General features: G+C 40.7%; 2 protein-coding genes across 2 annotated transcripts; both read right to left on the bottom strand.

Annotated features, from left to right (window-relative positions):
• Positions 1-12,277: 12,277 nt before the first annotated feature.
• On the bottom strand, positions 12,278-17,417 carry pdrg1 (p53 and DNA-damage regulated 1). The gene is made up of 5 exons (XM_036560124.1): positions 17,287-17,417; positions 15,402-15,477; positions 13,630-13,704; positions 13,466-13,546; positions 12,278-12,844 (listed from the first exon to the last, which is right to left on the bottom strand). Exons 1-5 carry the CDS (start codon positions 17,362-17,364, stop codon positions 12,762-12,764), a joined length of 393 nt encoding a protein of 130 aa, XP_036416017.1. The 5' UTR covers positions 17,365-17,417; the 3' UTR covers positions 12,278-12,761.
• Positions 17,418-20,395: 2,978 nt separating this feature from the next.
• Positions 20,396-27,229, bottom strand: si:ch211-266k22.6 (protein FAM217B). Its single transcript, XM_036559672.1, has 5 exons — positions 26,832-27,229; positions 26,582-26,652; positions 25,147-25,213; positions 21,932-22,973; positions 20,396-20,778 (listed from the first exon to the last, which is right to left on the bottom strand). The coding sequence occupies exons 1-5, from the start codon at positions 26,927-26,929 to the stop codon at positions 20,509-20,511; spliced, it is 1,548 nt and encodes a 515-aa protein (XP_036415565.1). The 5' UTR covers positions 26,930-27,229; the 3' UTR covers positions 20,396-20,508.
• Positions 27,230-27,732: the final 503 nt, after the last annotated feature.

The raw sequence follows: 27,732 nt of genomic DNA, 5'->3' as shown, positions 1-27,732 counted from the left end.
GCCAGGTTAAGTGGGTGTGTTTGAGAAGGGAAGCCTCCAAACTGTCCTCCAGGACCAGCATTGTTCACCCCTGATTTACCCCAATGGTCACCAGTCTTATCCACGAAGAACCATAGCGGCTGAAATTCTGCTTGTCAAATGTCTTGGTGAGAGTTGTGAAGTTTAATTACTTATTTGATTACTTGTATTTGTTTCTCTGACACCACTTTTGACATCATTTTTATTATTTTTTTTTACAAAAATACCTTTTTATTTTAGTTTTATTTTTACTATTTTAAACCAATGAGTCAATTTCCAAATTACAGTTGGAAAAAGTCTTTGTTTTAGAAAGTAACAATGTTTCTTGTGGCTAATTAGCAAGACCTATTATTTATTTATGTTCCTGTCAAAATTGCCATTAAGTACAAGTTTTTTACATAAATCTGCAGGGATATTTTTCCACACCTCCAAAGTTCAGTCTCAGAAGTTGGTTGCATTTTCTGCTTCTCAAAGTCCATGAAATCTAACACATATTCAGTGGTGCTGAGGTCTGGACTCTGGGGAGGTCAGTTCATTGTTCTGAGAACACCAACAGCTTCTTTGTTTGATGTGTCCGTCTCCTTTTCTCAGTGAGGTTCTTGACAGCTACACATCCTTTCAGACCCACAGCGCTGAGTCGTCTTCTCACAGTGGAAGGATGGACAGAAACACCTGTGGATGTTTTCAGATCTGAAGCAGCTTGATTTTCTCCTCTCTCTCAGAGATGAAAGCTTTAAGCGCTGTTTATCTGATGGGGGCCTGTTCTTTATCTTTTGGTGGTCTGTTCTTGCAATTTTCTTTCAATAATCGTTTGTATTCATGGAGTCATTTTCCTTTGGCAGAATCCACCAGGCCTCACAGCTGCCATGTGCATCCTTAGTGTCATTTTTCACAACAGAGACAGCATGTCTGTATTCAACAACCTAAGTGAGCTGTGAGACAGACTGACAGCTTTATCTTCATCTGATCTTCTCCTGATGTATTTGTTTTTATAGCATTACCCTATAGTGAAACACCACCCACTGTGCCTTCAGACACTTCTCAGCAAATAAACAGAAAATATTTGGGTACAATGTTTTCCATGACTGTAAAATCTTCAGTTACATCCAGTGCAGGCTCTACCTAATAAGCGACATAAGCCGCTGCTAGGGGCTCCCTAAGAACTTCTGGGTTTTTACTGTACCGTTATGTTTTCTAAGAGCCTGTTTACATCTCAGTACATCCAGATACGTTTAGGATATGAAACACATGTTAATGCAAGGTGTAAACAAGCTCTAATTTACTCTAAAAGCAACTGGTTTATCAGGTGTCAAAAAAAATTTACACATCTAGAGCCCTAAAACGGAAAAGGTTAAAATAAAGGTATGTTTCAGCGGGTTTGGTGGTGTTTGTTATGCCTTTTTTTTTGGCTTGTAGTTGGACAACAAGTACTGGATATGGGAAGCAGGTTCAACTCAGACAGACTTTCTGACCAAGTTTCAGCTTCACAAAATCAACAAACAATCGCAGTTAACTCGTTTTACAACAGCGCTTGCCAACTTTCTCTGTTAATCTAGGTTTAGGTCCTCAGGCTGTGATTAATCCTCATGTGTGCACATGAAAGTATGACATTTATGACAAACAGCCAATCGCATGAAACGTGAGAAGAAGCCACCAAGGAAAAAACAAGAAATCTTCTACTTCTACTTAAATACACAGAAAGTAACACCAGAAAACAACACAGTCGGCACTGCTACCAGGATTAGATCAACTAATCATGAATGTTTTTAGCATTTTTGTAGTTTGGTTTAAGCAGAGGGAGGAGGTAGCAGGAGATAGCTTTGGTGGGAACCATTTGAAAATGAAAAAGTAGAATGAACCCACCTGCACTCTCTCACAAATGCACGCATGTTTGTTTGTTAAATATATGTATATACTGGATAACCCAACTTTACACCTCTATTACAGTGTTGAGAATGCTGTGGTCTTTGTTACCAGTAGTTTCATCAACTACAATGGAATTTTTTCTTTCCACAAGTTTTCTTTTCGGGGCAAGTGAGATTGCTCTTATTTTCTAGCAGGGCGCCTCCTTGTTTACAGTGTTTAATCATTAAAAGATGTATCTTAATTTTTTTAAGTGGTATGTCAGACTCAGACAAACTCACGCCTTGTGTCTGATAAGTTTGTTGTTTCCTCTATTGTGTTACGACCCCTGGTTGTCATATACCTTTTGTGTGCCTTGTGCTGGCATTCTGTGTTTTCCCTGTTGCGTGTTCCTTTATGTGCAGGTACATGATTGGCCAGACAGGGCGCATGGAGGTATAAGAGATCGCCGAACCACCATCTTGGGAGACATTCAGGCCTTTCCTCTTTGACACAACCTGGAAGAACAGCTGTTCAGACCAACCTGGCACAATTCACACCTCTCTTCACTTCACTTTGTGTGTAAAGTTTGAAAGTTTGTGAAAGCTTTGTTAGATTTTGTGAAACTCTTGTGAACATTGGAAAAGTAGGGGATGGTTTTGTTTTGGGTACCTTGTTCTCCTGTGTAAGGTAGGGAGTCTGAGTAGCCACATGTCTTTTTGGTTCTTTTGTTTTTAGGTTTAGTTAGTTTTTCATCATTAGTAGTTTTGTTTGTTATTTTGCCGAATGCTCGTCCCTGAAGCCATCACCTCAACTTGTCTGAGCTTTTGAAGAAAATAAACCTGTCTTTTTCTGGTTTAAACCGTGTCCAGTGTCCAGTAACAGCCTGACCTGAAACCAGACAACAATTGTTACCTCAGAGGGGCCAATTACAGCAGGGGCATAGAGAAAATAATGACTATTTGATATATACACTGAGCTCCAAATTATTATGCAAGTGATATCAGCATAGGATTTCAGCATAATGAGCATTCAGATTTTAGTTTTTTAAATGAAGTGTTTGTTTTATTCCTCATGTTTTTAGATGATTGGTATTCATTTCAGACAGGTTTGTTAATTAGTTTGCCAGGTTATCTTGATCAATGGGAAACTTAAAGAGATTCACAGTTCTCATACAATATGGGGAAAAGATCTTCCTGAAGATGAAAAGCATGAAATAGTGCAATGTCTTGCAAGAGGCATGAAAACAATTCAGAGCACAGGCGAATGCGGCCCGATAAAGGCAATCAGGGAAAGTTCCTGTCAGACAAAATAATTGTATGAAATGGGCAGCTATTAAAACACCACTGTTGGGCAGCAAACAGGTCTTTGAAGCTGCTGGCGTCTCTGGACTCTCAAGAACCTCTCGATACAGGATTCTCCACAGGATGGCAGCTGTGCATAAAGCTGTATTTCGGCCACTTCTAAGCAAAGCTCACAAAGGGAAACATTTGCAGTGGGCTTAGAAATACAAGAAGACTAATTGTCAAACAGCTTTATTCACTGATGAATGCTGTGCCACACTAGATGGGTCAGATGGATGGAGTTCTGGATGGTTGGTAAATGGCAACCCTGTTCCAACAAGACTGCCAGCAAGGAGGTGGGGGAGTGATGATTTGGGCCAGGATGTTGGGAAGTAAGATGGTAGGTCCTTTTAGGGTCACTGAGGGTCTCCAAATGACTTCTGCAAAATATGTAGAGCTCCTCACGAACCATTTTTTGCCGTGGTATAAAAAGAAGAATCATGCCTTCCGAAATAAAATCATTTTCATGCAGGACCATGCACCATCCAGTGCTGCAAAAAACTCCATTGGTTGCTATGGGCAGAAAAAGAGAAATAACTTACGGTTTGGCCACCATCAACCCCTGACCTCAATCCTATTAAGAACCTATGGAGCTCCTTAAAAGGAAGATCAATGAGGGTGGGTCTCAGTACACCTCGAGACAACTGCTCTGGAAGGCAATACTGGCATCCTAAAATGAAATACAGGCAGAAACTATACATGGACTATACATAAGTTCAATGGATGAGAGAGTTGTTAAAGTCTGCTCATGTATCAATATGTAACTTGATCTGTAAATACAATTTTTGATTTAACTTGTTTTTATTTTTTGAAAAATAATCTGTCCATGAAGCAAATATGACAGATTTCTATTTGAAATTATGTAAATGTCATTATGACGCATTGAATGTTTTGAGAAACTGCATTCTGCATAATCAAAATATTAATAAAGCCATTGCCAGTATCAGTACTTCCACTTGTAATAACATCCACATTGTGATATAATTGCTGAGAAAAAAAGAAATCCTTAAATATTGACTGTTTACAGTATCACTTAATCAGTTTATGTACCTCAGTAATCTCCCACGTTAGATTAGGGTTAATTCTGTATATTTATTAAGAGATTTTCACATCAGTTATTTGTGCTGTTATGGTTTAAAAATGACACCTTAAACAGTGCTGAAGCTTCTTTTACAGGAGCTTCTTGTTTTGTATTTTCCCGTTTCACCTTAAATGATGCAGCAGCTGTGATTTGCTATCAAAAACGTTAGCAAAAAAAATACTGACCTGTTTGTTCTGTGAAACAACAAAAATGGGGTAACGTTACCCACCTGTTAAGCAGAAACAGAGCAACCTCCTCGTCCCTTTTCATGCCTTTCTCTCAATAAAGCTGTGAAGTTTTCACACCTGGACTAAAGTTAAAACCCAGGTTCATGTTTTTGACTTTTTCTTTGGAACAAATCACAATTCAGTATTCCTTCTCCTCTTCTCCCTATGTGTTATCATGGCTCATTTTATTTCTCTCCTTCTTCTATTGTTTACTGGGTGACAACAACCTGCCTCAGCTTCCTGTAACTGGTCTGAAGGTTTGAACAATCCAAAAATGTGTTTTCATACTACAAAAAATGAACCCATTCAATTTGATCCAGACCGAGACCAACTGGTTGAACTAAATTTTTGGTCCTTTGGTCCAGACCACGGTTCGAGGCATGTTTCACATCTGCTATTTTGATTCGGACCAACCTGAAAAGTCCAAAGGTCTGGACCAAACAAGCCAGGTATGAAAGCACCTTCGGGTGCCATAATGTAATGTCCTCAGCAGAAGTCTTTGTTTTGATAGCCTAAATAAGTTGATCAGGGGGATAAGCAGTAATATAAAGCTGAGTCTGTACTGAATTAGCCTGAGGGCAGGTAAGCCTGTAGAGCTTGTCAAAACAAAGATCTATCGTGTTTCAGCTGGTATTAGATGAAGTACTGCATCATAACTTAACATGGAAAACTGTTTCTTTTTTTCTGATTTCTTTTTATCTGCCCTTATTCAGTACATAGAAATATGATGACATACTGGCAGAGCATGCTGGTTTGCACAGTTTTTAAGGAGGCTGCCAGTCTAATGACATCAATTCAGTGCACAGTAGCATTAGAATAAATGAATGAATTCAGAACCATTGGTTGGATGTGCTCCCATCCGTGCAGTGAAACACCCACATACATGCACGTTAGTGAACACACACACTAGGGGGCAGTGAGCACACTGACTCGGAGCGGTGGGCAGCCCTATCCACGGCGCCCGGGGAGCAGTTGGGGGTTAGGTGTCTTGCTCAAGAGCACTTCAAGGGCATTGCCATGTACCAATTGTTATATTTCGACCCTTTGATGACCTCTGAAAAATGTTCATAGGCCATCCATATCAGCTTTGAAACATTTCTGATTACTACAGGATGCGACGGTCATTCTGAAAACTCGAAAAACATTCATTTTTCTCATAGAGAAATTCCTTTTAGACCCAGAGTTCCTAACATGGGCATAAGAGCACGGTGCCGTCTACAGAATGACAACACAACTTCAGTGGTCTATTATTCTCATGGCAGTTAGCTAGCCAGTTAACTCACACACAACATGATGTAAGTGCACAAACATGCACAAAGACAGAACCATTTCAGGATATGTAATAAGCGCAGGTGCTTTTTGTTTCCATCTTTATATCTGAAATCCTTTTCTAATGCCTCAGTTCCGCGATTCTGTCCGTGTCCTCTGAATGGAAATCATAGGGCCCTATAGGGGGTTATCTGTCATTTAAACTGTACTTTATTAGAACCCCAAATGAGCATACAATCATGTGCAATGATTATCCACAATACACAATTAGACAGTTATGTATATAATTTAGACAGCCTGTGGTAGCCACTGTAATTATTCAGCCCATAATTTTACAGTAGACTGCCCTATCCCCACACTTCTCAAAGCAAATGAAATTACCCACATATAACAAACACTAAAAAAGATTACTAGGACTAGATGGGTTTAGTCCAAAACTCCTGAGGGATTACAAGATCATGCAACATTCAAGCTTATGGTGAGTTCTGGAAGAGCCAGTGCAAAGGCAAGATTAAATGTGATCTCACGTAAGGAAAAAAATGCTTAAATCACCATGTGTTTTTATTTATACTTAAAAGGCAGTCATGAAATAATGCCTATGTAATGAGTTTTAATGCAGTCCATAGCCTATTAGGATCCCAATTCCTGTTGTGATCAATTCCAGCTCAAAGTTGCTGTCATTCTTGTCTGCGAGTAAAACTGTCCAGCCTTAAAAACGTGTCTCTATTGCTGCACCTGTGATCTCCAAAACAGAGATCCCACTGTGCATCCACAGTTCATTAATCCTACTGACTGTACAGCACATGTCACACAACACAAGAAAAGTCTCGGGTCAAAAAAAACAGTGATTTGATCACTGCTTTGGCATGGATTTGAACATAAGATTAAGATCCAATTTCAGAGCGTGACTCTTTTAAAAATAAAGCTTCAATCATGACTTAGAGAACACTGCTTTCCTCCCCAGACCTTCAGGCGATCAAAAAGCATGCCTGAGACCGCTTACGTCCTCCGCCTTTCATTCTTCGCTTTCATAAAATGTGTTTATTTCTTTTCAATAACTATTCATAATGAGAGCACAAAACAGGGAACATGCTTCCGTCTTCTCTGCACGTTAGGCGGGGAATGTGCACGTCGGCAGAAGCTGCCAAAGCACCAGCCCAGTTCAGCTGAATGTGCAGGGTCTTGAAAAAACATACCTGCAGCCCTGGAATCAAAGGAAGAGTGCAGAGTGGGAAATCTCTGCCCGAGGAGAACGGGAAGTGTTTGCTTGCCTAAACTGTATACTTAAGCAGCTCTAGAGAAACGAGGTTAACTACCATGACGAGACTGAGCCCGCGGCTGTGGCTCCATCAGTGTGTGGTCAACCTCAGTCAAGCAGTTTGCCCTCTGTTATTGCTGCTAAATTCCAGAGGTCAGGAACCATCAAGAAAAGAAAACCTGGCCTCTTGCTTCGCAGCACTGAGTAGGAGTCGCACACTGTCAAACCCAACTGTTTATGACTCTTGTTCCGAAACCACAAATTTTCTTTTGTCTTTTGATTTATGTCTGGGTTTAGCGCTCGCTGCCAACCCTATCCACTGTGTTTCTTCTTGATCACAATCAAAAAACCATGCTTGCCACGTTAGGAGACCTAATACCTCCGCTAAGTGAGATCAAGCAGGCTGGTATTGGGTGTGAAGAAAAGAAAATAACGTGTAAGCTTGTGTTCCTGCGTTGCCGATATTTAACCGAAGGCCTACACTGCCACCCCTACTAAGCAATAATCTGGACTCTTAACATTTTGCAATGAACGTCACATAAACATAAAGGCAAATGTGTGGAATGTGAACAAATATCAAAGGAGAAGAACACGGCCAAGATGAAAGATAAACAGGGTGATTAAAATGATTTATTTCACTTGTAAATCATTACAGAACAATGCAGTAAACTGTAAATGGTTTAATTGAGCATAAAGTTTATTATGTAATTGTACAAGGTCTCAGTATGAACCTCCTCCAGCTGTACAGACATCAACGCCATAGTCAAATTCATCCCATACTGGATTGAGCATGTTGGGTGTCGCTGCACTCACGGCTCTTTCAGTGCGATTTCGGAGATCATCCAGTGTTGTGGAACCAACGACGAACGCTCTGAGATGTTGGAGCTTCACTGCCCACGAAAATCACACTGCACAGTTATGACGGATTCACTCTTATTGAAGTGGAGAACGCAGAACGCTTTCTGATCAGGGGTCTCATCTCCTCTCAGACTGAAGGGAGCCATCTTCCACTGACAGTCAGAAACTCTATGACCCCCTCTTTCAATTGGATTGTGATTGGTTCCTAGGTGCCTCACAGTTGTACAAATATGGCACTTTGAAATCAGATTAATCTTTTTGAATTACCCTGTACTATGTTTGGGGATAGAAAAATAACTTACATCAAGGTGTGCTCAGACAGTAAAAGTGCGTGAGCTATAGCTTAAACATTCATAAAAATAAACCTACACAATAAAACCACAGTTTTAGTGTACTCTTATCATTAATTTTGCAGTGAAACTCTAATTACTAGTAACTGCGACTGACACTAACTTCCATCTGAGACTGGCCTTCTTCTCTGAAGCCATCTCGCTCAAGGCCATTTGAAACAGTCCGTTTCGCCTTTTACAAGAACTGAGGCATGATTTTATTTTAGGCATGATGTTTTCCCCAAGACTGGAAACTATAGGCCATTTTTGCACAGGCATGATATCTATGCCAGGAACATACAGGGTGATTCAAAAAGTCAAATTTCAAAGCACCTAGGAACCAATCACATACCAATTGAAAGAGGGGGTCATAGAGTTTCTGACTGTCAGTATGGCAGTGAACCTCCCACAGCTCAGAGGATTCGGCATTGCTACCAACAGTTCCAAGAAAAAGGTCACCAGCATCACCAGATCTCACACCGTGTTGATCTTTTTTGTGGGGGAGCATTAAGGATTCTGTTTATGTGCCACTCCCAACAACACTGGATGATCTCCGCTGAAAGAGCCGTGAGTGCAGCGACACCCGACATGCTCCATCCAGTATGGGATGAATTTGACTATGGTGTTGATGTTGTCTGTACAGCTGGAGGAGGTTTATACTGAGACCTTGTACAATTACACTATAAACTTTATGCTCATTTAAACCATTTACAGTTTACTGCATTGTTCTGTAATGATTTACAAGTGAAATAAATCATTTTGAAATCAGATGAATCTCTCTGAATCACCCTGTATATTAAGGTATTAATGTAGGATAATTGTTCAAATTTGATAATACTAGTTTTGCTTTGATTCGCATGATATAAATCAATGAATAAATGACGTTCTTTTCTTTTTTTGAATCAGCTGTAAATGAGTTTTTACCACCACTGGGCGCTGTTACCACATTTAACTCGGTTAAACACACAGGCCCACTCATAACAGCACTGTCTTCAACTCGATACACAGAAACTCTCTGAACCAGCCTCATAATGTCTTCATCCACAACCATCATCTCACTTTACCATTACACATAAAAAGGAAATCATCACGTTTGTGTTAGCATTTATGGTACCACTCATCCAGCCAAAACCTGAACCAGCCTGGTAACAATCTGACCAAACTCAGCAGTTACTAATAAAACAGCAGATTCTTCATGCTGATAGATTCTTCACAGTCATTGGCTGGGTGCCGCCTCTTTGGTCTCAGCAGAAACTTTGGCCCTCACCACCCCTTTAACAAAAACACTGTGGAAAAAGTAGCTACTCATGAAACCGAATCCATTTACGACTTCCGAATTATCTCTCAGTTCCTCAGAGCATTTGTTTTAAAACAATATCTTTGGTGTTTTATTAAAGAAATAGTGCGGGTTTTAGCAACCATGCTGAGTGATCAATTAAAAAGAATTCAGTAAAGCCACAGAGAAACTGAATAGACATTAAACACAACTAAGTCTTACTGCTGATCTTTTCTGACCTTAAGCCCAAAGTAAAGCACTATTTCTTAAATTAACCTTGTCTCTCTAAGCTCCCCTAACTCAGTGTTCAGCTTCAGCCCGTTTAGGCCAGGGTTTCTTAACCTGTGGGCCGCAAAGCACCCTCTAGTGGTCCGCAGGCCTGTACTCAGGGGAGGCAGTAATAATTAAAAATCTCAGAATTCAACGTTTTCACAGCAGAACCCAAATAAACATTAATAAAGATGTACAAATAAAAACGCCGCTGTCTCTAATTAAACATCATCAGTCTGAGACAGCGCAGCTGCGGGCACACTATGCAGACAGCTAACCAGAGAGGCGCTCATGGCGCTTTGTTTGGTGATGACTTATCGTACCTTTTTCTTTAGTTTACTCCGTTTTGACACATGTGAACACTCCACCCATATTCGGGTCTGCAGCAAACAGCTGAACCGGTCCAGCAGAAACCCGCGGACGATGGCCTGCACCTCCAAACCACATCTACCTTGGACATTTCTATTCTTTTTTCCCCTTTTTGACATCATTACAGCCATGCAGTCTTTAACATGCTCATGTTTTTTAACATACCTGCAAATTTTGCAAACCTACTGACAACCAGAATGGCCGATCCAATCTTTATCAGGACCTAATATTCTGGTTTCTAGTCGGCATTTAAGAAAAGATGTTCCAAACTAACCAGAACCACACTGAGCTTCATATGGAACAAAATAGTAGAACACATATGGCTTTTAGGAAGCAACTGAAAGCCAGATTGTTATCTTAAAAAATATTTTCCCTCCCCTGACAGTTAATAAGATACACACTCTCATCAGGGAGTCATCTGTTTTGATAGCTTGAGTGACCCTGCAGGATGATTGGTGTGGTGTTAAAGTTGGTGTTTCAATCTGCTACCTCTCATCATAACAGGGCTACAAAAACTCGGCATCAATCCACTTCTGCTTAAAATAAGAACTGATTACAAAATTTGGAGGCATTCTGAGCAAAAACAGTTTACAAATTTCATAAAAACTCCCACCAAGTTTAGGTCAAACCTCCTACTCCCAGACCCGAAATCCATTACTATTCTGGGCACACTCCAACAGTAAACACTGATCCTCAGCTTTGCACTGAACATGCATGAACAATTTGTAGGTTTAATTTTAATCTCGCCTCCTAAGCAACACGTGAGCTCAGAACGAGAGCCATTGTCTAATTCATCAGACGTAGAACCTACTCCAACTCTTACTCACAGCGGAGGGAAGGAAGTTGACACGCCCTTAGTGAGCTGGATGAACAGGGCAGAATGACAGCACAATTGCCTCGCCAGAGACGTTAACCACATTGTGTTGGTTAAGAGAGGAAATGCCGGCCAAAGGCAATAGTATTCCATAACACGACGATCAAATCGAGGCTTTTCTTATCACCAATCACTCACACTTCATTTACACATTTTAATAGGGTAACGCTCTGTGACTGTTCTTAGCACAATACCATTGTTTTGCTTCCACAGTAAAGCTGGACAGACTCCTCAGGCTGTTAAATATGAAATAATTCCAGGGCCTTAAACCTTTCCGTGAACCGCACTGTTGAGTAAGTTACATAGTCCGTGCATCAGGTAATTCCTGTCTGTTTGCTGGCTTCTACTTTAGACTGCCTTCTGGCAATAACAGGCCAAAATTATATGTTATGAACAGCATGGCACAAGCTGAACTTGGTGTATTGGGAGCACTGTGATTCTGGCCTTGATTCAGTCCTTTATTAAAAATCACGATCCTCTTTACACAAGATGTTCCCATGTGTTCCCCTGCAGAAAAGAACCGTACCAGACAAAAGGAGTGTTTTTAAACGCACTCGGACGAACACCTTGATCGCTGATTATATAACTGAGGACTGTTTCCATGTTTCCTTGTACTGACTCATAAATTCATCACACTGGATCTCGTCCAGAACTGTACCACCACATGCAACCCACTCACTACACTAAATAGCCAGCATGTTGCTATGTTACCCTTAGACTCTGCGAGAGATTACTAGTATTCAGTTATTATTCGTTTTAGATTTTTTGGATTATTAGTATTTCGTAAGAAAACAGCATAAGAAGATACAAACTTGCCTGGTAAAACGCACAGCTGTATTTAAAGAAATCAGATGTTGACCCCAGTGCAATTTTCAGGTTCCAGGTTTTTCCTCTAGCAGACATTATAAAAGAATAATCTTAGTTTTTGGGGATAAACTGTCCACAGTAGTTTCGAACACATTTAGGTGGAAAATTGCTTTTGAGGTTTTAAATCTTTTCCAATATTGCTTCTGGTTCAGAGTAATTTACGTAACCACAGAGCATTCCTTTCACATAAAATTATATGGAGGAACCCAAAATCAAAACCAGCAGTGTCTGAAGAGAGCACAATGATAAACACCATTACAGATGAACAATGTCCCTCCATTCAACAATTGCAAAGACACAGCATATAAGCATGGCTACAACTGATGAAGGAACACTGCCCTCTGCTGGCTGAACAGAGTACTGAGCAGTCTTAATAGTGGGATGCAAAGCTTAATGTTGAGGATTGTTGAGGATTTATTCATAAAGCAAAACTACCGCCTTGGCACAAAAAATGACATCACACTGATCAGCTTAAATTGTGCATTATTACAATGTGAAATTATATATTTTTTTACATACACACTGGACTCCATGTGACAGCAGTATTCACACCATTACACATGGGTGTATCACTGTAGTTAGCTGATGTGTTTTAAACTAGAGGTAGGTAGAAAGGAATTTCTGCTATTGATGCAACAAACGTCAGCATATCTGGAAGAGTTTATACTTTTACTGAGATTTCTTTAACCTTCACACCTGCAACGATGTTCACATGTCACTCTTCCTCATTTTTGTCGAGATACTTTCACCTTCATTTCATGCTTGGGATCTTCTGACTTCATACTCTTGACTGCTCCCTTAGTTTTAACCATTATTCCGACATCAAACTGCCAAGTCTTTTGCCTGCTTCATAGTCTCTAGTCAGCCTGAAAAAGCTGCATCATCTCATGAGGATATTATTGATTGCTTTTAGTTCATCACTGCTGAGTGGAGACAGGTTGTATCCTCTGAGTTCAGGCTTCCCTGAAACATAGAAAAAAAATGCAGATATTGTATATTGATCTACAATAAGGTAGAGCTACTGATGATAATTAGCACTTTTTGAGTTAGTTGATGTGCAAATCATTTAAACCCTATATTTCACTGACGACAGTACAAAGAGAACATGTCAAATTGTCAAATGCTGATACTGAGTAATTTTATTTTGTTTTTTTGAAAATTATTTGCCTATTTTTAAGGCCAAAAACCAGTATTTGCTGGCCGTGATCTTTGGGCCCTAAGGCAGCACTGCATTAAAAACAGACATGATTCTGTAGTGGAAATCACTGCATGGGCTCAGAAACACTTCTGAAAACCACAAACAGTTCGCCGCTGCATCCACAAATGCAAGTTAAAAACCCTAAAACACAAAGAAGAAACTGTACATAAACAGAATCCAGAAATGCTGCCACCTTCTCTGGGCCCGAGCTCATTTAAAATGGACTGAGGGAAAGTGGAAAAGTGTCACTTATTCATACCACCAATGTCAAAAGTATAAGGGCATGCTGCCAATCTTATAGTTGGACTTATATTGTGCAAAAATATTACCACAGTCACACACATGAGCTAATATAAATCTGAGATCATTAGAGTGCATTAGAGTACCTTGTAAGTCATTAAGATGATTCACTTTTGCCTTCAGGCGTTTTCGGATGTCATTTATTTCTTGGTCAAGCTGCTCTTGATCTGTTGAGGAGAAATTTCAAACACTGAACACAGTTGTTTAACCAGACAGAGCAGGATTGCAAAACATGGTACACCCTACTTACCTTTCTGAATCATGGACTTGGCATTCTCCTTGGGAAATTTAATAAACATGCTTCCAAAGCAGACTTTGACTTTGTCTGTGGACAAACAGGCAAGAAAACATTGACAACTGTGGGAAAGACACCAGAGTGAAGAAGATGAAAACCAATTAACTGTTATTAAAGACAAAATGTGCTGAGTCTACATTTTTTGTAAAATTCTCACTTCACTGGTTCATCATCTACACTACATTTCCAAAAGTTTGTAGACACCTGCTCATCCAACGTTCTTATGAAATCAAGAGTATTAATGCAAAGCCTCCAGTCTTCTGAGAAGGCTTTACGCTCAACATTGGAATATTGCTGTGAGAATTTTTATTGCATTCAGCCGCAAGGGCATTAGTGAGGTCATGTACAGATGTGTCGATATTCATTCTGGATCACAAAGGCCACTCCTAAACCATCCCGAAGGTATTTGATGGCGCTTCATCACTAATGCTGCTTGGCATTGGACATAGTGACCTTAAGCTCAGGCATGGCTGCTCCAGAGAATCCCATTCTACTGGCAAAGCTTTTCTATGGAGATTACACAAGCTATGAATCTACATGGTAGACTTGGTCCAGTCTCACTCTGCCCCCAAGTCTCTGAGGGTCTCAGATCAGTCACTTCAGGCTGTTCCACATTCTCAGTTGAAGCTTAAGGATGACTGTGCTTTTGCAGTTGCTGCTCTGAGGCTGTAGAACAGCCTATGACTAAATATTAGAAATGTCTCGTCTTTTACCGTTTTCAAATAAAGATTTAAAACTAACTTTTTTATACTGCAATTTTGAAATGTTATTAATATTGTTACTTTCATTTTTTGATTATATTATACTTTATTACTATTATTATGTTTCTTTCTGATTAATTATTTTGTTTTCCTGGGTTATTTAGGTAACACTTCATTTGAAGTGGCCTATTGTAAATGATTAATAAACTCTTAACAGAGTATCAGTAACACACCAACAACATATCAGTGAAATAGCAGCAGTGTAGCATCTGAATACACTGAGGTAAATATTATGTAGATGTACTGTTGATACATAAAATCAAGTAGACTTAACATGCTACTTCCATTACCCCCATCCTAACCCTAACCTCAACCCAAAACCTAATCCTAACCCTAACCTCAACCCAAAATCTAATGCTAACCCTCACCCTGGCCCTAATCCTAACCCTAACCTTAACCAAAACCCTAATCCAGTTAAGCTCCAGGTACAGGATGGTGTCAGTGTGTCTTGATGGTCTGTATTAAACTTGTTAATGTTCAGTTCCTCTCAGATTAAACATCTACAGATCTGAACTTGGACTCTCCAAATAAAGTGAAAACAACTGAACTCAGCAGACGTTAAACTAATTTTATTTACAGTTACTTTTAAAGTTTCACTGCTGCTACATCATTGATATGTCGTTGTTATATTACTGAGAGACTGTTGAGTGTTTATTTAATCTAAAAAAGACACTCAAAATGAGGTACTACCGTTATTTCTGATTGTAGTCACCCTTTGTGTTTAGACTTGGATATTTTATATATTTTATATATTTCTCTTTATTTACAGCACATTGCTCAACTGCTGTTGTTTTAAATGTGCTTTATAAATAAAAAATACATTGCAACTGCAATGGAATGGCTGCATCAGTATTATTATCAGCGTGCCTTTAAATTGGTTTAATTGACTAATTAGAAGGGGTGCCTGGAAACTTTTGGACATACAACTCAGACATTTTTGGACATACACAATAGCAATTCACTTACCATTTTGAGAAGCACTGTCTCGAAGAGCATTCATGGCTTCTCGATTTCTGTTCCTTCTTGCGTCAAGATCTACAATCTACATTAAAGAGTTAAGTTAGTTAACGATTCAGATGACTTAACTGACATTCATAAAATCATAAAAACACAATAGCATCTATTATCAGCACTTTTTCCTCAAACACTGAACAGTGATCCAAGACTCTAAATGTGAGGTAGACTGTGTTAATACTATTAATGAAGAACACATTTAACGTCTTATATCTTAAAAAAGTGTTCATTATTTTATGTAATTAATGTTTTTACTGTATAATGGAGTCCAGGGTCCTCTCAGAAACAGCTGATTAGGTTTTTATTAGAAGAAGGGGGTTCAGTATCTGTGTTCGTTCACACTGAGAGGAACCTGAATAGCAGTTTACACACCTTGATGTTAGCTAGTTGTGATAGACCACTTCATTCTCCACACTATACACCGATCAGGCATAACATTATGACCACCTCCTTGTTTCTACGCTCATTGTCCATTTTATCAGCTCCACTTACTATATAGGTGCACTTTGTAGTTCTACAGTTACAGACTGTAGTCCATCTGTTTCTCTGCATACTTCGTTAGCCCCCTTTTACCCTGTTCTTCAGTGGTCAGGACCCCCATGGACCCTCACAGAGCAGGTACTATTTGGGTGGTGGATCATTCTCAGCACTGCAGTAACACTGACGTGGCGGTGTGTTAGTGTGTGTTGTGCTGGTACGAGTGGATCAGACACAGTAGTGCTGCTGGAGTTTTTAAACACCTCAGTGTCACTGCTGGACTGAGAATAGTCCACCAACCAAAAATATCCAGCCAACAGCGTCCTGTGGGCAGCGTCCTGTGACCACTGATGAAGGACTAGAGGATGACCAACACAAACTGTGCAGCAGCAGATGAGCTATCGTCTCTGACTTTACATCTACAAGGTGGACTGACAAGGTAGGAGTGTCTAATAGAGTGGACAGTGAGTGGACAGTGAGTGGACACAGTGTTTAAAAACTCCAGCAGCACTGCTGTGTCTGATCCACTCAGACCAGCACAGCACACACTAACACTCCACCACCACGTCAGTGTTACTGCAGTGCTGAGAATGATCCACCATCCAAATAGTACCTGCTCTGTGAGGGTCCATGGGGGTCCTGACCACTGAAGAACAGGGTAAAAGGGGGCTAACAAAGTATGCAGAGAAACAGATGGACTACAGTCTGTAACTGTAGAACTACAAAGTGCACCTATATAGTAAGTGGAGCTGATAAAATGGACAATGAGCGTAGAAACAAGGAGGTGGTCATAATTCTACGCGGTATCGCTGTCTGGCTAAAAGTGCTAAATGAAAAACATTTCTCTTCGGCACTTTCGAACTCGTTTTTTTTTTAAAAACTATCGATATTTTAGCATTACAGAAGCTTTAAAATACCCCTAAAGGTCCAGTTATTTCTACAGAAGGGTTAAAACGACCAAACCTCTCATAAAATATAAGTTAAAAGTAGAGGTGGGTAAAATCCTGGGGAGGGTTTTTTACTTTTTGGACCTGGATTACCCACCTCTAGTTAAAAGAAACGTAAGAAGTTAGCACGGTTAGCTAACTAAGCTAACGCCGCTAACTGCTCGTAAACAGTAAACAGCGATCGTTCCGTTAACGCAGCAACGGTCATTCCGAATTTAAACAAATATTGAGGTCTCGTGAGTCGCAAACTCCCGCCAATCGCCCGCTGATTAGTTGAAGCCGAGGTTCGACAACCCGGTTCTATAGCAACCAGCCTAGCAACAACAGCCTGGCAACGGGTCCGCTCAGCAAGCCTCCACACGCAACGCTGATGTCCCGTTTTAACGGCTCCGCTGAATCAATACTTTATCTACCTGCTGTTTATCAGCGAGAACGTCTTCAGCCGCCACTTCCACCTCCATCAGGTACTCCAGCACCCTCGAGGAGTCCATCGCGCTAACAGCAGCTTCCCACCCCGCGAATAAAGAAGCAAAAATACGTCCGCCTTTAGGGAAACAAGGACTGTGCGAAAATCAGTTCCGCCCTTCGACGTGACCGGCTCTCGGTCAGAGGAGGTAAAGGTGAGTAAAATTATGCTCCAGTAAAAGTGATGTTACTTCAGTAAAATAATGACTGGGGTAGAAGTAAAAGTACTTGTCCAACACAACTTTCGTAGGGATAAAAAAAGCTAAAAGAACCCCCAAATATTAGTGAAAACACAGTGGTAGGGAGTAACCATTTCTATGTAGTCAGGTAATTTTTTTGTTAGATGTGTACTTTCCTGACTATTTTCAAATGGTAATACGTTTACTTATCGCTGTTTTCGGAGGAAAACCCTGTATCTCCAAAATGGTGACTTTACAGAAGGAAAAAACCCACTCTACTTTTAATGTAAGTCAATGGAACCAGACTTTTTTTCCAAGTATTTTTGGGTCATTTCTTTTAGTCCATTCATCATGAAATTTATGTACAGTATAAAGGACTACATGGATTTTCAAATTATGTCAAAAACTGAAAAAATGGAGATACGAGGTTTTCTTCCGACAACAGCGATATGCTCAGAGTGTATTTGTGTGGAAAGGAGTCTACATTTTACTCAGTTCTATTTTAGTCATTTAGTTACTAATTACTTTTTTCTTCCTTTTTTACCCAGATTATTTTAGAAAATAAACTAAGCCAAAGATTACAAACAATTAAAAGAAAAAAAATTACGACTAGGCCTAATATAAAACGAGTTGAAAATGTTGCTGATACTGTGCTAGATTGGTTACAGCTGTATAACCAGCATTGTGATATTGCTGTTAAAATTGGGCTATTTATCAAACTAATTTACAAAAGATAATGAAGGAAAGAAATGGGACTGTGAAACAAGATGAAAAGTGGTATTTAGTCTAATACTCTGCTTAACCACCAGTGGGCTGCCCAGAAAACGCTGAGCAAAAAGCTAGCAGGCCCAGGACGGCCCGCTATCCGAGTAGGTTTATCATTTTAATTTAGACCAAAATGATGCATCAAAAGTAAATAACTGATCCTAACAATCTCCAGTTCCTGTGCTGATAGATGCTGGATGTCCTAAGACGTTTCACTGCAGTTCTGTAGGGAACTCTTTTTTTGGAAAGGTACTGTTACATCTACTTGTGGGTAATATGGGTTTAGGCTACCAATCCAAAGTAGAAAAATGCTTAACTTGCACTGTTTACAATCATTTTATATGGACGTAGCTCATTTCAGCTCTCTCTTTCAGGAAATTCAGTCATTTGGTTGTGGTGAACAGAATTTTGGGGGTGTTTTAAGATCATTGTTTCCTGCCTCCAGTCCTCTTCAGGCTATACTAGACCTGATTCAGCTCCCCAAGTACTTGATAATTTTCTAATAATGTGACAGAGGTGGTGCTGTGCTGATGGACTACAGAACTGGAGCTGGGAAACAGCGGGATGTATCGTTAATGTGCATTTTCTGAAATTTGTGAAGTCAACCATAACCTTTTGGAAGCTAGAGTTCACTGGTGTGTGTTTGTTGTTTGCTGGTTTCTGGTGTGGAAAGGCCTTTTTAAGCATGGTTGGGTTTAGAGCACATACACGTTTCTCCAAAATTTTGGACCAATCAAATCAAAGCATCTGAGGATCATCTAGAAGTCAAACATCCAAATATCACCATGTTCTCAGGAACATTTCACAAAAAAACTATTCTTCTGAAATTAGTAAGATTTAAAATATCATAGTTTTTGTTTAGTGTAGTTTAGTTTAAATTCTTAGAGCTGTCTAGCAAATCCTGTTAAATCCAGGTGGGCACCCCACTATATAGTACCAGTTAATAGTACCACTATAGGGTATCTTTTCAAATAGTTTGATATCAATACTGATATCACTACCGACACCATGACTTCGATACCAATTCCTGAACGACTGTGTTTTCTGAGACCTTGTTTATTTATTTATTTATTTTTGTTGTTGTCAGGAGAGTGGCGCAGCAGAAGCGTGCTGGGTCCATAACCCAGAGGTCAATTGATCGAACCCATCCTCTGCTAAAAATGTGTCTAATCAGGGGGCAGTCATGGGCTGGAGGTTAGGGAACCAGCCCTGTGACCGGGAAGTCACCGGTTTGATCCCCGGTTGCTTCGGATAGGGCTGCCCACTACTCCGGGCAAGTGCGCTCACTGCCCCCTAGTGTGTGTGTACACTAGTGTGTATGTGGTGTTGCACTGCATGAATGAGTTAAATGCAGAGTTGAAATTTCCCCGTTGTGGGACTTAATCTTAAATTACAACCTGAAAGTAAGTGTGGCTAATTTCATTAGAAATGAGTGTGAGGTGCTGGAAGTGGGTATGTTTACTGATTGCAGTGGATTTTAATTATGGAATTAAATGGAATTAATGGAATTAATTATGGCTTTATAAAAAAACCTCATACAAGTATATGTTACATACAAGAAATATCCTATTTTAAAAAAATCTATCTAAATACTTGTGGGTTATTTTAAGTGACAGTGCTATATCCTACAAAGACCTGCACTTAAGCAACTGATATACATACACATTTTCTCCATGCCAGAAAAAAAAATGTTACATAAAACACATTAATAAAACACAAAAATGTGTCAATTTGTCTTTTTTTACTCAAACAATCATAACTGACAATAATAAACGGCAATACAAATGAAACATTTACATTCATTGTTGTGCTGAAACAGTGTGCTGTGGTGAAGACTAATGAGGTACTGTTATTGCGTGAAAATGCCCAAAAAAGGGCTGACTTACTGGAATGTTGTAAAACCCCTGATATTTAAGTCCCAGAGGCTGAACATGGCAGTCGTGGGCCAATCATTTTACTGAGGAAGTCAAGTTATTAATATTGCCAAAAAAAGCATCTGTTTCTAAGCTGCCTACAACATTTATACCCCACAATCCTCCTAGCAAAAATACATGACCTTCTATAACATAAGTACAGAGAAAACAAATGTCAGAAAATATATAATTTACAGTATTAAAATAAATAAGAATGATAAAGAAGAGGGAAACATGCGTTTACAGTTCACTAAACAAAATAACAGAAATCACAGTGTAAAGAGTGTACAGAAACTATATAGAAAAGCGGGATTTAATTATGGTATGTATGAGAACGTTCATGTTGTGTGACAAACTCGACGCGCTTCTGTTTCCCAGTAGGCCTACTGGGGACTGAGTCCTTGGAACTGTGCAAGTCATCTGACCTGGTAGCACCTGATGACTTTGAGTCCTGCTGTAAACGCTGTGTTGCAGTCCTTCGCTCGGGCCTTGCTCTCCTGTAGCCGTCCTCTCTCACATCCCCACAGGACCGGCTTCTTTCCCCTGGGCCTTTTTTCCTTGAGGCCCCGACGTCCATATAGGGCTGCACAATATGGACAAAATACCGTATTACTGTTAAATGTCTACATATTGTGATCGTACTGACTCTTTCATAATATAAACAGTATATTTCAAACACATTTGTAAACCCTTGACGTGACATGGTTAAAGGAATACTCTGCATTCTTCAAAGTAATTATGTTTTAATTTAATTAAAGTGCCCATATTGTGCAAAACACTGTTCAAGTTTCAACATGTACTGTTCACTCCTCAGTCCATATAGTCTATATATGAAAGCTAAGCTGCAAAAATGGGCCATTTTTAATTAATTGTTTTTGTAATGTCAGAACAACCATATAGTCATATCCAGGCTGTTTTTGGTACCACGCTTTAAGACTTAAGAAAAAAATAAAAAATAAAATCCAAGAAAATGTATAAAGGTGTGATATAGGCCTTTACAATTATTTGCATTTGTTGGATAATGAGATTGCCTTAATTCATCAAAACACCCACAAAAACTTGTGGAATGTCTGAGTTTGGTCAAAACACTCATAGCATACAATAAAAGATTTAGTGTTTGGCTATAACCACAATTTTCCTCACTTTTGTGTTATAAAAGAGTTTGATGTAGTATGTAAACGCTACTAAAGTTTTAAAATGTACTGTTCGCTCCCCAGTCCATATAGTCTAGATAAGAAAACTAAGCTGCAAAAACAGGCCATTTTGAATTAATTGTTTCTGTAATGTCACAATGACCATATACAATCATATGATAAGGTCTGGACACCCCCTGTCAAATGTTTTGGTAATTTTCTAAGTAAAAAATTTGTTAAAACAATACAAGTCTTAAGGCATGATACCAAAAACGGCCTGTTTAATTCTAAAGAGGGTCTGGAAAACGAGGTACGTAAATATGAAGCACCAAATACCCACAAAGTGAGCCTCAGAAAAAAAATAAAATCCAAGAAGAATGTAGGATATAGACCTTTACAATTATTGTCATTTGTTGGATCATAAGAATGCCTTAATTCATCAAAACACCCACAAAAACTCATGTGGAAAGTCCTGTGGAATGCGGAGTTTGGTCAGAACACAGCATACAATAAAAGATTTAGTGTTTGGCTATAAGCTTGTTTGCGTAATATTGCAAAGGTAAATACTGCAATAATACTTAACAAACGACAGTGAAGCCCTACCTCCACGCTCATATTACTGGAGCTGTCTTGAGGGCTGCGTGGGCAACCTGCTGGGTTCCTAATGTTGCCAATGGCCTGCATGCGCTTCAAGTGACTAGTACTGTCCAGTGGGTCACTAAGTCTATGGCTGCGAGGTCCAACCCCACGCTGGAACTGCTGCGCTCGGCTCTCACTGCTGCTCCTCCGGGGCAGCCCCGGAGCCCTCCCCCTCTTTTCTGGAAGCGGACTCAAATGGGAGTGGTGAGGATGAGCGTATAAGCGGCACGCTCCGTTGCAAATCGGATAACTTTTGCGGCAGTTGGGGCAGGTGCAGCTGGGTGGCTGGAGCGGGGGTGCATTAGCCAGGGAAGACAGCAGCGCCAGGGGGAAGGCCCGCTGGCACTGGAGGATGCTTTTCGGAGCACTCAGGTTAGAATGAGGGCTGGTGTGGGGTCTATGGCGGCTGCCCCATGAAGAGGGGACAGCCTTGCTGCTCTCCTCATGGACTGTCTGGATCTGGCGCCATTCCAGTTGCAGAAGTCGCTCGAGGTATCTCTCCAGCTGGCCCACGGGTCGAGGGCGGGGCATGCCCTTGCCCTCCGTATTCAAATACACGGCTAGCTGCCGGAGGTTCCAGGAGTTGAAGGGAGGAGGAAGAAAGTCCGGGTATCCATCGTTGGAGCGGGACCGACGCACAGCCCGTGAAGGCTGGAGGTCATGGGGGTCGATTACTTCTGCACGCAGATGGAGCTGTGGAGGGGCAGTGACAGAAGGAGGTCCCGGGAGCCTCTCCGTGTCAGAAAGGTCACTGCCACTGTCCGTGTCCTCAGCTTTGGGTTGAGGTGGGCAGACTGAAGACTCACGTTGGGGTTCATGCTTTGTTAATTCCTGCCGTGGTGCAGAAACTGAAGTCAGGGAAAGCGGCAGAGAGCTGGGAAGTTTTCCAGAGTCTACGGAGTCTTTTTCAACACTGCGCCGTGTATCTCGCCCGTGGCGCCTTTCCCTTGGTCCGCTTGAGGAGGACACATGCGGCTTTGGCTTGGCAGTGATTTCTTTCGGGTTCCTGAAGAAAATGGGACAATGTTAAAGCAGTAGTTTGGCACAATTTCCCTCTAACCCTAAACACAGAGTGCGTTTACATGCACTTAAGAATCTGATAACTGCAGAAAATCAGATTTTGTCAGTAATCCGATAAACACGTTTACATGCACTTGAGTAATCAGATAATGGGGAAACTCTGGGTCTACATGAGTCAGACAGTAATCAGATTTCTGCTTTGCAACCAGCCAATAAACTCACAGAAGAAGATGTGATGTAAACGTAACCGTTGATTTTTTTAAACATTGCGCCGCTTTACCTCAAAATATGAACATACATCATTTAGAAGATGAAGAATATTTAAATCCTCTATTTTGTGTTTGGTTTCAGCACCTCTCCAAAAGTGTTTTGCTGCGTTTCGCGACATCCACCGTCTGATCTCGCGCATGTGCAGGCTAACAAATCCTACAGAAATCAGATTACGTGTATACATGCACAGAAATCTGATTACGGAGCTAAAATCCAGCCTCTATATCTGATTTCTTAATTGGATTTCTAGATCACAGTATGGTGTTTACATGACCATATGTGCATGTATACACACTCATAGTCCATCAGCTGAGATATGTTTGGGGTCTGAAGTTTGCTTCCAAATAATGGGGGCTTTTAGGCCTGACCCAACAATTAGCATCAAGCAAACTGCCTGCCCACCACATACCGAAGGGTTATCTCAAACAGTAACTACAAAACAACTTGCTAATGTGATTTCTTGCTCTGTAGGACATACTGCTATCTACAAAACGGACAAGAATCAGGCTTCAATATTGCTCTTACAACCATGTTTAGCTATGCGACGTACATTTGACCATTTTTATAGACAGCAGCATGTTATACAGTGCCAGACACCACTAAGTTGGTTTGAGTTAGAGCTGAACGATTTGGATAAAATATCTAATTGCGATTTTTCTGACTACCATTGCGACTGCGATTTAAATTGCAATTATATTCTATAAATTAAGGTTCAGGCCTTTTTTTTTTTTGACAAGACCAGAATATTAACCTTGACCCCTTAATGTAGTGTGTCAGACTGCCAGTAAGTTGTGGTTGTGATGTCACAAAACATGGAGGTTCGGTTCCCTCTGATTGGTCTACCTTATGTAGACAGCTCTCAAATTCTACGTTATTCAGTTAAATTTTCCCTCTTAAAACTAAGGACAGCGTTTTGATGATGTAGGCTATAATTTTAAAAAATTGCAGCTCTTGCGATTTGAAAACTGCACTACCTCAGATTGCGATTTCGATATAAAAACGATTAATCTTTCAGCCCTAGTTTGAGATTACTTCACAACGCAGTGTGGTTTGAGGCAAGCGTGTGATGATTTGGGCATGCACTTGCACAGTGCTGCACTGGGGGCTACCAACTTGCATTGCTTGTTAGCTACATTAGCCTTGTAGCTCCAGTACAAAGGTAAAGATGCAAACTTCAGACACCAAACATGTTTTGGCAGATTAACTACATTTGGGGTAGGGTGACCTTTTTCAAATGCCACCACAATTTTGTTAATTCAGTAAGAATAACAGATTTTGAGCCCTAAATTTCCAGGTTGGGGGGATGTGTCAATAAAACAAGTCATGGTTAATGTTGCATTTCTAATAGATTCAAAAAATAACAGAAGCTGACAGGTTATGATGTAAACTTGTGGACTAATTTTTTAAGCCAACCTGAAATCACAACTGATGCTTTTTACACTTTTAAAACTCTTTAAAAAAGTTATTTTTAACACAAAATGTGTTGAAATATTTCTGTGTGGAGTTACGAATAACATATTGTGTTACTTTTAACACAGAATGAGTTAAATCAGAAAACGATACGACACAAAAAGTGTCAAATCATCTAAGACAAGTGTGTTGTTATTTAACACATCACTTTTTAGAGTGTACCTTGTCAGTTCATGTTACTTTTCATGTCATCTTAAGCTCAATTCATCATATATCAAAGACAAAGCCCTTGTTTTCCCATAGTTTTCCATCTAAATATAAAGATTTCACCACCTTTAAACTCTTTCTTGCTGAGCTGTCACTTTTAAAGCTCTAAAATACACAAATGAAATTGAAACACAAATGAAAACAAAATAAATTCACACAGTTAATTTGTGATCAGTAATAAAGCAAGCTTGGTTAATAGAATTAGAACTCACAGAGCTGTAGCCGTGACCATGATTGAGGCCCTATCGGACCTCGTCCTCCTCCCTCTTAGCTGTAAAAAAGGGAAAAATGAACAACTCTAGACATAAACAGAATATTATATTGATATACAGAATATAGATATTGTGAACATTTAAGAAAACTGTCCATAACTCTATAGCCCTTATAGATGTGACAGTACAATGTGCAATATTAGTGGACAAATAAACAAAATAAACAAAGTGGCAGTGCAGTATGAGTGACTTGGTGTACAATAATGTCCTGCCTTTACTGAGTGACCTCCTTTCAACCACCACCTCAAAACCATCCAGTGAGCAGCCCAAGACAGAGCCAGCCTTCTTGATCAGTGTGTTGAGCCTTTTTGCGCCTCCTCCTCTGATGCTGCCTCCCCAGGAAGACAGCATCCACAACAACAGACTGGTAGAAGATCGCCAACATCTTGGTGCACACATTAAAGGACCTGAGCCTTCAGAAAGTAGAGTCCCCTTCCTGTACACAGCCTCTGTGTTGGCCCTCCAGTCCAGTTTGTTGTCAAGCAGGACACCCAGATACCTGTATATGTCAACGTTCTGACCCATGATGGTAACGGGACTGATCGTGGTCCTCTTCCTCCTGAAGTCCACCACCATCTCCTTGGTCTTGGTCACACTGAGGAGCAGGTGGTTCCTCGTACACCACTCAACAAAGCCTTCCCCAAGGTTCCTATACTCTCCTTCCTGCCCATCCCTGATGCACCCAACCACCACAGAGTCATCAGAACATTTCTGCAGGTGGCAGAAGTCTGACCTGTATAGGAAGTCCATCGTGTACAGGGTGAAGAGGAAGGGGGAGAGCACAGTTCCCTGAGGTGCTCCAATGCTGCTGACCAGATGGTCTAAGAGGCAGGTTCCCAACCGCACATACTGGGGTCTTCCAGACAGGTAGTCCAAGACCCATGCAATCATGGACTTGTGCACCTGCATTTTCTCCATCTGCTCCCCCAGCATGAGAGGCTGGATGATGTTATGAAACAAGCCATAGCAATACTACAGAATTTTCTACAGGAAACTGGCACTGTTGCTACAGCTTGTTATTAGGATACTAGACAGGTAGTGTCCTAGTCATGGAGGTTAGGGAACCTGCCTCGTGACCGGAAGGTCGCTGGTTCGATCCCCTGAGCCGACAGTATGTGACTGAAGTGCCCTTGAGCAAGGCACCTAACCCCCAACTGCTCCCAGGTGCCATGGATAGTGCTGCCCACCACTCTGGGCAATCGTGTTCACTAGTGTGTATGTGGTGTTTCACTGCATGGATGGGTTGAAATTAATAATAATGAAATTAACTAATAAGGGTCACTTAACTAGTGTATTTTACAGCCAGGGGACGTACGCATGCAAATAAATCTCTGCATAGACAACATGCACCTCAACTTCTATATAACTGCACTTACATTCTCGATTGCCATCTGATCTTCCTTTTCTGCACGTGAAGAGTGCACAGCTGTGTTGGTGCTTCTCCGGCTGTTGATGAAATAAAGTTGGTCACTATTTACAGAGATTGCAGTTCAGTGGCGGGTAATGCAGTGATGATGCACAGAAATCCTCTTGTTTACACGTGAATGAGTGATGGGTGAGAGGAGTGGGTGGTTTTATTATATGAATGCAAAGTTAAAGCTCAGCTGCTCCTGCCTGGCTCTTACCTCGATGCATGTCCTGAAGCTTTCGCCTTGGCTGGTTTATGTGCTGTGAGCTGATGGTGGCCGTTCTGCATGGGCCTCTCCTGCAGCACTGTGCCCATCACTGATGCCGTTCACTGCGGGCTTCACCATCGGCTCCAACAGCACGAAGGGTTTCGTGTGTCTCCGCCTCGGCTGTGCAGTTACACCCGCCATTAATCCACATTTTCTATCATCCGCTCCTCTAATCCCTTCCGCAGCTTTACCGTCGACAGGATCCTGTTTGGCCGCGATAAATAATTCATCGGTGACCTGATCGTCTGTCCGTAACGAGACGCTCGAGCCCAATTAGCCAGTCTGTGAGATTTCCTTTTCAGACCGCACCGCAAATCGACGTGCTTTCATTTCCTGCGCCCCCCAAAAAACACAGGGTTTCACACACGCGCCGTAAATCCAGCTGTTGGGGATCAGCGGTGGGCGAGTCGCGAGCGAATCGTTCTGTTTTTGAACGACTCTTTCAGGTGAATCGAGCGAGTCGATTCGCAAGTACGAACGAGTCATACGTTGTATTCATATACACACAAAAAAGCACCATCGTGCTAATCTGCCACCGTTAACTAAGAAACGTAATTCACAAAAAATCTGAAGTCTAAATACACAAAAACAACGATTCCTGCTGAAAAATCGAAACCATTTAGTGTTTTTGTTGGTTTCTGGTTTTGTGTTTTGGCTTTTCTTGATGGGTTGATTCACAGTGGTGACCTGTGACTGACCGCAGACGCTTTTAAAGGTTTTTTAATAGGATCTAGGGAAACTGGTGGTCTCCACTAACGGTAATGTTAGGCTAATTTCCATCAGGAATCAGGATCCATCTGGTATGAATCCTTACAGTCCTAATGTTTTTTTAATCAGTAGAGAGAAATGC

The sequence above is a fragment of the Colossoma macropomum genome, unplaced genomic scaffold, assembly GCF_904425465.1.
Source record: "Colossoma macropomum unplaced genomic scaffold, Colossoma_macropomum, whole genome shotgun sequence".
Taxonomy (NCBI): Eukaryota; Metazoa; Chordata; class Actinopteri; order Characiformes; family Serrasalmidae; genus Colossoma; species Colossoma macropomum.
This window is presented reverse-complemented; position numbering and strand designations above follow the sequence as displayed.